This window comes from Danio rerio, chromosome 5, assembly GCF_052040795.2.
Source record: "Danio rerio strain M-AB ecotype USA chromosome 5, GRCz13ab, whole genome shotgun sequence".
In the NCBI taxonomy this organism is placed as follows: domain Eukaryota; kingdom Metazoa; phylum Chordata; class Actinopteri; order Cypriniformes; family Danionidae; genus Danio; species Danio rerio.
This window is the reverse complement of record NC_141025.1, coordinates 21,447,486-21,461,653: the sequence shown is the minus strand read 5'-3', so window position 1 is coordinate 21,461,653 and position 14,168 is coordinate 21,447,486. Positions and strand designations below refer to the sequence as shown.

Here is a 14,168-nt window from a genome sequence, read left to right as displayed (position 1 = left end):
TAGTAAATGGTTTCTTGAGCAGCAGATTGCACCATATTGGAATGATTTCTGAAGAATCAGGTGACACTGAAAACTAAGAAAGGCATAAACGCAGATTTAAATCATGGGAAGTATTTAAATGTTAAACTATATTCAACAAGAAACAATATACAATTTTAATTGTAATCTTTCACAACCATATAGTTTAACCTGTACTTCTGATGTTTTTTTTTTTTTTAAACATTACAAAAACTTGTCATATTTTATTTTAAGGTGTCCTTGTTACAGTCTAGCTATTCATTTAACTATGGAAAAACAGTAATTGATCACATGCACTTATGGTTATAGAATGTGGTTTAGGTTTAGTGTAAGTAGAATATACAGTAATTATATATAATTAATTGTAATTACTACACATGCAACAAAAGTTACCCGAAAATCTTACTGATCCCAAACTGAGACTGATGGATTACAATTATGAAGACATATCATGCAGACAATGGAGATTGTGTAGAACTTGGTAATAAAAGAATACAGTTTGCAGAAAAAGTGCAACCCAGGCTCATTATGGATGTGTACTCCTGTAAACATTTCTGGGGAGTAGGAAATACGTCCCAGGAGGTACATTTTTTTGCGGTTTTTGTGAATCCACATGCTGCTGTGTACACGTTGAGATCTCAAATTCCTTATGCGAGTGCTATTCGCACCTGATGTTCATGTGTAAATCCACCAGAGGCCGCTGTCGACTGACTGACTAACTATCCGACCGAGCAATCGATCCCTCCACTCACCCCCTTTCCTAAACCCAACCAACAGTGTTTTCAAAAGCAGCAATTGACCGGATCACCCCTACCCTAAACCAATGTTAAAATTATTTTAAATTTTTCATTTGTTTTAGTTTTTATTTCGTTTTGACTTTTTGTTTTCAATTTCAGTCAGTTTTAATTTGTTTTAGGAGGTAGATTTACTGGGTTTTTATTAGTTTCTATATTTTGAAATTGCTTTGTTTTAGTTAAGTTTTTTATTAATTTTAGGTTTAGTTTTTTCTAAATAAGGATATTTGTTAAGTGCAGGTTTGAAAATCATCAGAATAAATATTGAATAATAAAATCATAACCAAAGATAAAATTTTTACAGATTTATTCAGAGGACACATGACCACTACCATCTGCTACTAATATCTACCCATCCTTAAAATCAAATACAACAGCCCACAAGATAGCAGCCCTAAGAAAAATATGTGTGCAAGGCTGCTTCTTTGGTTGGACACACAGTAGTGATAAGAAGTTCAGATCTTTAACGCAAACCAGATTTTTTGTGACAATCCTCCTATGTTTGAACTAAACATACATGATATGTAGTCAGCAATCATAATTTCAGTCAGAATAACCAAATTGTTTTATTTCGAGTCAGATGGGGTATCAGGCCTGTTAAATAGTAAGTAGTTTGTAGATCAGAGTGCTTACGCTAATCGATTCAAATGATTCAGTTCAATTTGGCGAACTAGTTCAACTGGTTTACTTAGAAGATCCGGCTCAAAGAATGATTCGTTCGAGATCAGGATCATTAATACAGAAATAGAACCCAGTATTGGGCACAAATGTGTTAAATGAATACTTTTAAGTCTCTGCTCGTGTCATATTTATTGCTGTCGCCGTGCTGCTGTCATGTTCACTTGTATTGTCGTGGGAAAAACAGCGAGAACTGACTAGAGGAGAACCAGATGATCTGGCCAATGTCAGCAAGTTTACAGACTGTGAGGTGCCGTACAGGTCAAACACCTGCAGAGCGAAGTAAATAGATCTACTTCTAAAAGGCTTACAGTATGTATTAAATTCATTTAGAATAGAGATTCAGAGATGATACTGAAGGACTTTTTTTTGCTAATATTTTAGTTTGTTTCAGTTTTTTATGTACACAATACAGTTTCAGTTAGTTCTAGTTTTCTACTTCAGTTAACAAAAAATGATTTTCAATTTTAGTTTTCGTTTTTTATAACTGTAATAACTTTGCCGTAACCTCAACGGACAGTGTTTTTAAAAAGCAATCAAAAGAAAAGGAATAGCTGCCTGATTTTTCCCCACGTTTTCTGATTTTACCACATTTTTACCCTGTTTTTTACTTGTTTCTTTTAGTTTTTGTCTTTTGCTTTACTTGTTTTCTGGAACCATTCTCTGCCGAACTCTAACCCTGTCATCGCAGTCAACTTTGCTCTGTATCTCAAGTCCACAACGTACGTTGAAAGTCACTGGGCAAACTGATAACAGCGGAAAAGCCGTCCATATGGAGGTAAGCTGTCAGCTGGTAGCGTGAAAACAAACAGAAGCTGTCAGCGATGCCATACTGTCCCATAGCGTTTGTTGAAATGCAGCTATGCGTACCTCTGCCTACAAAATTTCTGCTCTCCAGAAATGTATACGGGGGTACATATTCACAATGAGTCAGTGTTGAAAAAGTGCATATAAAAAGACTAGTAATACTGAACTCACAATAGATGGTGTGGAGGTGGCAGTCTTGTGGGCAGGAGTGGTGTTCTCCGTGTTCTTGCTCATCTTGTTGTCTAGGATGTTCTTCTTGACTACTTTGAGGTCGCGGTTCTTCCCTGGGATGTATCCGTGCTTCAGGGATATCAGGACCGGGTCTCCATTCTTCCCTTCAAACCATTCCTCAGCCTCCAGAGGGGCATCAGGACCTGCCGTGTCTGGGTAAAGATCATCCTGGAACAAGTCCGACTGATGCAAGAAAGAACGGAATTAGTTGAGAAGATTTAGAGGATCATGCAAGATGCACAGATGCAGATGTCGAGTACAAACATCATAACAATAAAAGTGTAATACTTGTTAGATTTAGATCATGCTTTTTTTCTCTATGTTAGGAAAATGATAACAATTTTTTACCATGCGTTACCACAAAAATTTTACTGGGTGTAACAATAGCACTCCAAAATACTTTGTCAGGCATATTTAGAATAAGATCCATTTAATAACATATAAAAACATATATAGATCAACCAAAAAATGTCACCTAATAATAATAATGCGTGTAAGTAAAATTAATATTTAAAATGTTGATTCCACGTGGACTTCAACTACGCTTTAAGATCAAATATTATGATGTGAGACCAGCGGTGGAGGAGTAGCACTGAATAAACCAAACCCAGTGTAAACCAACCAGATCGAGTTTCAAAATGGTCTGGTTGACTAATCGAACAGATCTTGAATGATGCCAGTAAACAAAAGCCAAAAGTAAGAGGATGTTGTGGCTGTGAATCCACAGACCAACCCTCAGGCTGCTGTACTCAAGATAAATGATAAAACCAATCAAAAGGCTCACTTTTCTTGGCACGGTCATGATGATAGGCTCACACTTTCTCTCATGCAGTTTGTAAAACCTGAGAACACAACACACACACACACAAGCATACAAGTCTATTAGAACAAGCAGATGTTAGTTTAGGAATCATTCGGCAGGTTAAGACACAATGGAAACATAGAGAAAAAACAACAATGTATAAAAATATCACACCAAACTATCCTGCATGAGTGTTGGAGAACCCTAAAACTGAATCTCTAATCATGCAACATTCTCTTAAATCAAGGATTCAGGAGGCCTTAGTCAATCAGGTCTAGTGCTGCCCTCTATTGGGTAGTCTACACAGACAAAACTCACGACAGCTTTATTGACCAAGAGCGAGCCACGCAGATGTCATATGACGAACATGTAAAGCAAGCTTTTTTTTCAACAGCGTCATGTTTAGGGATGTGAAAACGTTACACTAATGTCACCACAATAACAGACTAGAGTTAATTGAAAATGCCAGCATTTTTTAAAGCAGTCTCTGCCAAAATAAATAAATTGTTTGGTTGATTATGATAAATGTTGGTTGTAAATATGGCAGCTTATGATTCATCCAATCAGAAGACCACTTATTGTGTGGCGTATTTATCATAGGCTGTTTGTGACATCTGAAACCTCAGACTATCTTCCCTTTTATAACTTTACATTGAAAATGTAATGCGTATTTGCAACGCTCAGCATAGAGTAAACCCTATTTTAAAAATTAATATTTTGAGAAATTTCCTTTTCTCAGTGAATATAGACAATGCATCTTGGTGCATTTAAACAAAACAGATTTATTAAACAGATATATTTATTAAAATAATAGTTTAGTCACCAAACATGTAAAGAAATTGAAGGATAATACAATTAAATATAAGCAAAATATTGCAAAAAAAAAAACTTTCTACAAAATTTAATTTTTTTCCACTTCTCTTGATTATTCATCTTTTTAAAATGTGTCTTTAATATCTTTCTATAACATAAATATGGGTGTACTAGTTTTAGGACCATTATTGTATTTTAAGTTTGATTAGATTAGCTCCAGATTTGGCTTCAGTACTGACTAATCTAATGTATTTGGACAAATATAATATTGTATCGCTTCCTATCAAAAATATGAATTTAAAATGTAGATTTATGAGGGGTGTAGTCATATATGCTGAGCACTGTATATAGCGCATTTACCATGTATGCTCATACACCCAAAGCGCTACACAATCATGAGGGGTCATCCACTTGTTCCAAACAAGTTTAGGTTTCTATCTTCTGTTAAACACAAAGTATTTTGACGAACACTGGGAAAAAGCAGCCATTGAAATCCATAATATCTTTTTTTTTTTTCCCTACTATGGATGTCAATGGCTGCTTTTTCTTTTGAAAATTCCTCAGTATATCTTGTTATTAATTAAAAAAAAGAAATGATTCCATAAGTTTAAAACCACTTGAGTTTGAGGAAATTGTTTGAAGGAAGGAAAGTTTTGGGATGAGCTAATTTCATGAGTTGTTTGTAGGAAATTTTTGGGATGAACCATGCCTTTAAATGAAAACAGAACATATAAAAAGAATGAAAAAACTGAGCATGCTAATTTCATTAAGAAACATCTAGGTCATTTCACCCTAAATAATTTTTAAAAAGATATAACTTTTTTTTTCGTTTCAGTTGGTCATTGTCATTAATATTAGAGAAAACCCACATTGCCTGATTATTATTATAGCTTAAAATGCACTGCTGAGAGAAAAAGAATAAACATGGAGGGGTTGAATCGGTGTACACGTCATTCCAGAAATGTCCTTAGCCCAACAACAAAAAACAAAACCTATATTTTACGTTCACTTGCTAGTATTCAAAAAAGATAGTGGAAGTAAATATATTATTTTAAAACACAGAAATTACAGTGCCAGTATTTAAAATTTTTTAAAGAAATTAAAGAAATTTTATTTATAAATAGCAAGCCTAAATAAATGTATTAATTTATATATTTAATATCTTTTGGCAGGAATCAAAATATGCCACAGCCATATCACCCTGCAGCCCAAGACTGGTTACTCAATGAAGCTAAGCAGGCTGAGCCTGGTCAGTACCTGAATGGGAGACCCATTGGGAAAGCTAGGTTGCTGTTGGAAGTGGTGTTAGAGAAGTCAGCAGGGGGTGCTCAACCTGCGGTCTGTGTGACTCCTAATGCCCCAGTAAAAAGTGAAGGGGACACTATACACTTAGTAGGTGCTGTCTTTAGAATAAGACGTTAAACAGAGGTACTGACTCTCTGTGGTCATTATAAATCCCATGGTACTTCTTGTAAAAGAGTAGGGTGTAACCCCGGTGTCCAGGCCAAATTCCCTCTATCGGCCCTTAAGAACATGGCCTCCCAATCATCCCCATCCACTGAATTGGCTCTATCACTGTCTCTCCATTCCACCAATAGCTGGTGTGTGGTGAGCACACTGGCTATGTTGTCCTGTGGCTGCCATAGCATCATCCAAGTGGATACTGCACACTGGTGGTGGTTTGGAGACACCCCTCCCCCATTACATTACATTACTAAAATACACATTATAGTGTAAAAGCATGTTTATTACTAAGAAAACCAAAACAACCAAACAAAATTAGATTTTAATTAAATGCATCACATCACATAAGGTACTGTACACATACACTACCATCCTATCTAGTATTGTGAAAAGGCAAAGCTGAAATCTTTGGTTAAAGCGCCACCCAGCGGTCAGAAGCTGCGGGCGCACTTAATACTGTTGTGGCGACAGCAAGCACGGCAGCAGAGGCAACATATTGAAGTGGTGACATCTGTACAGTCCATAAGCCGCAGCACATTTCACATGATAAATAAACATGACTTGTATCTTAGTAAGTACAGTACATCAATAAAACTAATTGAAATTCTTTTTATAAAGATAGTTTTAAGCTGAATTCTGATTCTAGACATGTTTCTCATACGTGCATAAATACATATTGTGTAGTAATCAAAGTTACCTTGCGATCTCGCACTTGTTGACATCCAGACCTCTCTTAGGCATGTACCCCATGCCCCTCTGAGGCTCCTTAGTGGTAAAGGTGTTGAGGTAATGGACAAACGGAGCTTCATCTGTGATCTCAAAGTAACGAATACTGCTGTCACCCTGTTAGAGAAGAGAAAAAAACAGAATCAGAGACTAAATAACTAATCCAACTACCACAACACACTGTCTGAAAAAAAATATTCAAGTTTAACAGTTTGGGGTCAGTCTGATATTTTAATGGGCTTACAAGAATAGTCTTTAATGCTCACCAATGATGCATTTAATAAGCTCAATAATACAGCACAAACTTAATATTGTAAATTATTAAGATATAAAATAACCGTTTTCAATTTTGACGTTTTAATCACTTAATGACTTTAGACTTAAGGGTCCTTTGAAAGGCTTGGAAATGTGCATTTTCTATTCAATGTTTGACAATCTCAACTGAAAAATTAGGAAAGCCCTTTAAAAAAACAGCCAATAGCATTTGTTTGTTTTATCACAGCTCTGCCAGTGAGAGTGGTTGAAATCAAGCACATCAAATGAAAAGCAAATGAAAAGAAGGGGCGGGACATGTCAGATACTAGAGAGCATTTGATTGGTCAAAAAACTTAGTAAAGTAAAAAAGTAAAAAAAAAAAAAAAAAGTTGTTTGATTTAGGCAAAATTGATAAACTGCAAGCTTTGGATCAGTTAATATCTTGTAAACGTGAATGTTGTCACTGTTTTGGAGCACACTAGCTAATTGATATCCTAAAAACTAAAAGACTGAAACTAACATCATACATTTTTTATTTTAATTTCACAGGACCTTTGTGTGTCGCTTTGATCTTGAGAGTCCCTTGCCACATATAGGCTATAAAACACACAGCATCTGTGTCCTTAAACAGCAATGTTTAAACAAAAAAAAAATCTATAAATATAAAACAAATATTTATATAACTGTAACTAGTATTACAAAGCAGGCTAAATGAAGAAAACACCACAACAGTTTCGGTTAAAAAGCGTTTGTTTTTCCATCAATAACTTTCTTTGACTCTTGAAAATATCTTTTGAAAGATTTTTTTTACTTGCACAAACAACAGCAGCCCAAACAACAGAACATCATTGTCTAATTCTACCTGCAGTGCTTCTGTGAGACAATTCATATCAATTTAACAAACACCGATATTTTTCACTTAACATCAAAATTAATAACCCCATCATAATTTTTCTATTCGATCTATAAGTTCAAGATGATGACATTAAGGGCAGCATTTGCCTTTTTATTTTAAAAAGTACTATAGAATGTCATGGGATCTCCCTTTTCATTCCGGTAAAACAATTGCAAATTCGAAAATGAAAAAAAAAAAAAAAAAAAAAAAAATCGCTATTGAAAGGGGTTCCATTTTGTCAAGTTTACCTGCTTTCAATTTAATTGTCCAACATGTTTCCCGTTTAATAGTAATTCCTTACACATATATCGCTTTTCTGGGCACTCAAAGCACTTTACACATTGGGGGAATCTCCTCATCCACCACCAGTGTGCAGCATCCACCTGGATGACAATATTGCGCCAGATCGCACACCACACACCAGCTGATTGGTGGAGAGGAGACATATTATGAAGCCAATTATGGTGTGGGGATGTTTAGGAGGCCATGATAGACACAGGCCATTGGGCAGATTTGGACAGGATGCCAGGGTTAAACCCCTTCTCTTTTTCGAAGGACATTCTGAGATTTTTAACGGCCACCGAGAGTCAGGACCTCAGTTTAACATCTTATGTGAAAGACAGCAATGTCAAAAGAACAATGTATTGGCCTACTGTATGAAGCTAATAAAATGAAACACAACGGGACATAATTTATCTCGGAAATTGAATAAGCAGTGTCCATATGAAAGCATCTGGCTGTCTTTGACATGACTGGACTTTGCTCCTACAACTTGATGCTCACGACAAGAATAGCATGTGTAGTCATTTTTTTAAAAGTGACGTGAAAATCGCCGTCATGCATGAATTTCATAATATTTTTGCACTTTTACACATAACACAATACTGAAACCGCAAGCCTATTAAAAAGCATTGGATGCAGCTCAGATTGCACTGCACCAGATCTGCATCCAGACCCCTCTCCCTAGCTCCCCTGTAATTCACACCCTGCCTTTAAGTGTCACATGATCCTTCACAAATCTAAGTAACATGCTCAATAAGCATTAGTGAAAATTATCATTGAAAACAGCTCATTTATTTCATGACCACTTTTCTAGTGTTGACCCGCTCAACAGAAATAAATATAATCTAAAACATTATAACTTTCTTTACTGTCACTTAAGGCATACAGTTGAAATCACAATTAATAAACCCTCTTTGAATTTGTTTTTCTTTTTTAAATATTTCACAAATGATGTTTAACAGAGCAAGGACATTTTCACAGCATGTCTGATGATATTTTTTCTTCTGGAGAAAGTCTTATTTGTTTTATTTCAGCTAGAATAAAAGCAGTTTTTAATAAATAAATAAAAAACAAGGGTTCACAAACTTTTCAGCCCGTGACCCCCAAAATAACAATGCCAGTGACTCGCGACCTCCAATATCTTCTGAGGTGGTCATAAATACCGAAACCTTGCATGCAATGGTGCACACACACCAATAGACCCAAGTCTATTCTTCATTGAATTTCCTTTAATGTATGTCAGTGCTGTAAATGTGCCAGAAAGTTTAACCTGGAGTTATAAAATCAATCTGCTGCATCTAATTGCTCTATTGCTGTGTTGTTATTATAATAGAATTACCCCAGGGGTCATAATCCAATAGAACTAGTAACTATAAGCTACAATAGTAACTAAATGCAGTAGTATATAGTAACTATAAACGACTATTTTCTCTTTTCAGTAGGTTAAGGACATGGTGATTCTTATGGTTTAACAAAGACAAATAGATTTTTGGAAATCACCAGGCGACCCCGCTTCATTATCCCGCGACCCCTCGGGGGGTCCCAACCCACACTTTGAGAACCACTGGTCTACAGAACAAACCACTGTTATACAATAACTTGCCTAATTACCTTTACCTGCCTAATTATAGTAATTAACCTAGTTAAGCCTTTAAATGTCACTTTAAGCTGTATAGAAGTGTCTTGAAAATTATGTAGTCAAATATTCGTTACTGTCATCATGGCAAAGAAAAAATAAATCAGTTATTAGAGAGGAGTTTTTAAAACTATTATGTTTAGAAATGTGTTGAATAAATCTGCTCTCCGTTAACAGTAATTGGGGGAAAAACAAACTAAAAGGGTTTAATGATTCTGACTTAAACTGTATAGACCTTTTTCTTGGAACGCAAAATTACCCATTATGCTTTGTGTGTATGCGCAAGAAGAATGCGAAGAACTTCCGGTCGGCAGCTGATGCGTGTAAACAGTCACATTTGGACAGCTTTGAAACGATAGTTTTAATCTATTTTACCTGCTTTTATCCTCTTCAAACTAATACTGTTGTCCATCAGCACCATCTCCTGGACTGATCATTTAAAGAAATGCGATCTAATAGGATGGAAAACAGCTGCTATGAGGCATTTTCCCCTCGTTGTCAGACAGCATCTTCTGCAGTTTAAATGAAGCCTTGTCATCGCTAAAGTCAACATTTTCTCTTTATTTCAAATATATAACCAGCCCAAACAAATGTAATTCACCAAAATGTTTGACACACACGTAGCCTGTACTGTGCCACTGACACACTGATTTAATAACTGTGACAAAGTGAAAATAAAGGCTAGTGTCATTTCGAAATGACAGAAAAACACAAACCGTGGTAAAAACAACACACGAAATAAAATACAAACGGCTCGTGATTAGAATGAACAGCAAATCAGCCAGCAGAGGATCAATAACAGACTTTTATTGGTCATTTTTGAAAATTGCACGACTTTCATACCAGTTAAGTTTCATGCCAGAACTTTGGTTTGCTCTCTCTCTCTCTCTGTGTGTGTGTGTGTGTGTGTGTGTGTGTGTGTGTGTGTGTGTGTGTGTGTGTGTGTGTGTGTGTCTGTGTGTGTGTGTGTGTGTTAAAGAGCCGCTGAGCTAACAGCTGACAGGCCGGGAACGAACAAACACACTGTATTTCTGACGGCAGACACGTGAACTAGGAGAACGTTTTTCTCGTATTTCTGACGAGCTTGAACCACATGTGACAGATTATAACGGCTTTAACAGACACATTTCTAAGTTGTGTGTCACAAAAACACTCTAATATCCATTAAAAACGTTATTAAAACCCATTTTCGGAGCGCAAGTTACCAGTTGTACACGCTGTAAACGGAAGTTTTTAGCATTCTACCGGAAGACGCTAGTCGCTATGGTGCCCTCCATGCAGCAGCCATGAAAAAGGTCTATATAAAATATCCTTGCCCAATGAAAGAAATCATACCTCAGTCAAAACTTTGGAATAGTAACTGTGTGTGTTGTGCTTACCTTTCCACACAGGTAGACCACATTAGTATCGGGATCATAAAAGGGCAGGAGGACTCCGTTACTGGTGTCCATCTCGTGGACAGCAACAGGCTCATCAATGTTCTCCTGAAACACAAATAAAGCAAACACATGATCAATTTAACAAGCCAATCTCAGAAACTGCACCTTCATTCAGAAAGCTTAATCGAAAAAAGAACAGACGTGGTAACTCACCGGGTCCCAGAGGGCGAGTTGTCTCTCACTCATGCGGCTGAAGCCAGTGGTGAACACTTTGCCATCAGACAGAAAAATGGCTCTCATGGGTCTCGCTCCCTCATGGGCCTTGTCCTTCTCCTGTAAGAAACACACACAGAATGCATCAAAACAATGCTCACATTAACCCAAAACTGACTGTCCAAATCACTTTAGAGCACCTCAACTGAGAGAAACATGTCAGCTACTAGGAAGCTATTATACTGTATCAGGGTTTCTGCAGGCTTTTCAAGTCAATTTTAAGACCCTTTTGAAATAACTATGATTGAAATTTTAGACTTGTAGAGGGCTTAACATTAAGGATTTTTTCTAATGGCACGGTTACTTCTGTAAATAGTATTTGTATTAACGGAAGATCATGTAAAGCAGAGATGTCAAACTCAATTCCTGGAGGGCAGCAGCCCTGCACAGTTAAGTTCCAACCCCATATTGAACACACCCGATTGAACTAATTGAGTGCTTTAGGCTTGTTTGAAATTACAGGCAAGTGTGTTGGAGCAGGGTTGGAACTTAACTGTGCAGGGCTACAGCCCTCCAGGAATTGAGTTTGACATCCCTGATGTAAAGGGATGTGTTGCTTTAGTTGTCTTTTCCTGATTAGGGAATTTAAGTTGAAGAATTTTTTTCTAAAAATGTCTAACAGCTGTTGTGAATTGACTCTCTTTGTAATAAAAACCGTATGTATATTAAACATGTTTAAAATGGATTATTGGTGATTGGGTCTTAGCCCTATTGGGTAGCTTTACTTAGACACAGAGAAATTAAGACCAGTCTAAAATTATTTAAGACCTACAAAATATTTTGGTAAATTTAAGACTGTTTAATGGTCAAAAATTTTGTTTTTGCAATTTAAAACATTTAAGACCCCGCAGACATCCTGTATATTGACAGGAAAGTTCAACTACACAAAATAGATCCATAAATGTGCAAAGTTCTGATATTTTGTTATTCATGTTTTTATTTTTGTTATTTTCCTTTGTTTATTTAATAGTTTAAATTCCAGCTATTATATTATGGAATAATGGAATCTTGATCTTTTTTTCAACAACTTTTAACCTCCAAAAGATAAAAATAAAAACGGACTTTTAATAACATTCTTAACAGTTTAAAGTGATATATTGTCTGTTTGTTGTTGTATATTACAGTACAAAAACCTTGTAATAAAATGCCAGTATATGCTTTATTAATTTTACAGACTTATTTCTCTATATATTACTTATTATGCATTATATTATTTCAAACTACTAAAATGTCAATAAACTCACTTTGTTAAACTGTAGAGTTGATTTTTTAACATCAAAAGTCGACAAAGCAGAGATTAAGCTCCCATAATAAAATTCACACCCGTAAATAAACAGAAACCACTTGTGAAGCAGAAAAAACAGGAACTGTTAATTAACAGACATATTTTATAGTGTAGTGAAGTGGGATATTTGTCGTTTATGATAATACCAGGATTGTGAAAGGTTTTGGATGTTACACTGTGGCGTCCAAAAATTGCTTAAATGTCAGTTTGATTGACAAAAGGTTTGATTTTATTAAATTGTTAGGTCACACTTTATTTTGATGTCCGTTTGTTAAATTTAAGTTACACTGCATCTACATGCCAACTAATTCTCATTAGATTATCAGTAGACTGTTAGGTTGGGGTTAGGGTTAGAGTAAGTTGACATGTACTTGACAAGTTTCTTATAGTCAGTTAAATGTCTGTTGAAGAAGCAGAATCAGCAGATATTAAGCAGACAGTCTACTAATACTGGACAATCAGAATTGTTATTCTGTAACATCCTTTCTATAATATCTAATATCAAAAATCACTTGTTTGGTGAAGAAAAATAGTGATTTATAGGAGCATAGTGCTTTTCTAATAGCTGGTGGAGGTGAAAGATAAAAATTAAAAGAATAATACAACATGGCCATTGCTTTCTGGCTTTTACCATACAAAGACATTTCAATACAAAAAAAGGAAAAAAAACTGAATAAAAACTTAAGTAAATGTAATCATTTACTTAAACCTGAATCGTTCCAAACCAAGTTTAGTTTCTTTCTTCTGCTGAACATATAGGAAGATATTTTTGGAAACCTGTAACCATTGACTTCCATATTATTATTATTTTTTATATACTATGGAAGTTAGTGGTTACAGGTTTCCAGCTTTCTTCAAAATATAAATTCCTTTGTGCTCAACGGAGGAAAGAAACTCAAACAGGTTTGGAACAATTCAAGGGTGAGTAAATGATTACAGAATTTTCATGTTTGGGTGAACTATCCCTTTAATGCAAGTTATCCCCATCCGTTTTAAACTACGGAAGTTGTTTTATTTGAATACAATGTTATTGTGAGAAGGTGCAGCACAAATCTAAAAACGCTGCTCACTTAAATGCTCGTACTCTACTCAATCAGCTCAATCCGGGTAACGTCAGTGCCCTAAACTATATTATAATGGACTATTTCATATAGATCAAGATTCAGATGATGAAGTTTATGATGGAGGAGTCTGATTAGGATGGTTGGTCATAATACAGTAAATCACATTATATGAGGGTGAGTAAGACAAAAAGCGACAAGTTAAATTTATTTATTTTTTTTAAAGGAAGTAAACTTGGAACTTAATTTAATTTTTATAATTGTGCACATACAGTAGTTCTTTTACTTAACACCTTTAATCATTTTATAAAAAATAAAACAAATGGATTCATACAGTACATGTACAGATACTAGAGATACTAAAATACGTCTTTAAACACAGTAAAATGTCAGAAAATCTTTTTAGAAAATCTCACTGATCAGCTCTCTTCAGTTAACCATAATATTTGCTACTGAAAAGCTGTATGAAAAATTGCTAGGATTTTGGTATTGCTAATTATGAAATTATTTCTTTTTAAGCCTGCACAATATATTGTTTCAGCGTCAATATCGCAATGTGTGTATCCACATTAGTCAAATCTCAATATATGCAATGTTGATTCTGACGCAGTGGCGCAGTAGGTAGTGCTGTAGGTAGAAGGTTGCTGGTTTGAGTCTCGGCTGGGTCAGTTGGTATTTCTGTGTGGAGTTTGCATGTTCTCCCTGCGTTCCCCGTGGGTTTCCTCCTGATGCTCCCGTTTCCCCCACAGTCCAAAGAGGTGGTACGTGT

The 14,168-nt window shown here is 35.6% G+C and overlaps 2 protein-coding genes and 1 long non-coding RNA gene across 4 annotated transcripts in view; 1 reads left to right on the top strand and 2 right to left on the bottom strand.

Annotated features, from left to right (window-relative positions):
• Positions 1-14,168, bottom strand: part of sgsm1a (small G protein signaling modulator 1a) — a 766,057-nt gene that overhangs the window by 257,226 nt on the left and 494,663 nt on the right. The gene's annotated exons all lie outside the window — the stretch shown is intronic.
• coro1ca (coronin, actin binding protein, 1Ca) overlaps positions 1-14,168 on the bottom strand; it is a 105,754-nt gene that overhangs the window by 5,832 nt on the left and 85,754 nt on the right. For both annotated transcript variants that reach the window (XR_015489943.1, NM_201295.1), the window contains 5 exon segments: positions 10,994-11,113; positions 10,781-10,885; positions 6,305-6,450; positions 3,313-3,370; positions 2,469-2,711 (listed from right to left, as the gene is read on the bottom strand). Coding sequence is in view for 1 of the 2 variants with exons in the window: in NM_201295.1 (NP_958452.1) it covers positions 2,469-2,711; positions 3,313-3,370; positions 6,305-6,450; positions 10,781-10,885; positions 10,994-11,113 (672 nt within the window). In the remaining variant the exon portion in view is untranslated.
• Positions 6,714-12,985, top strand: LOC147843933 (uncharacterized). The gene is made up of 3 exons (XR_015491102.1): positions 6,714-6,806; positions 9,099-9,628; positions 10,697-12,985. It is a non-coding gene; the product is annotated as an uncharacterized LOC147843933 (long non-coding RNA).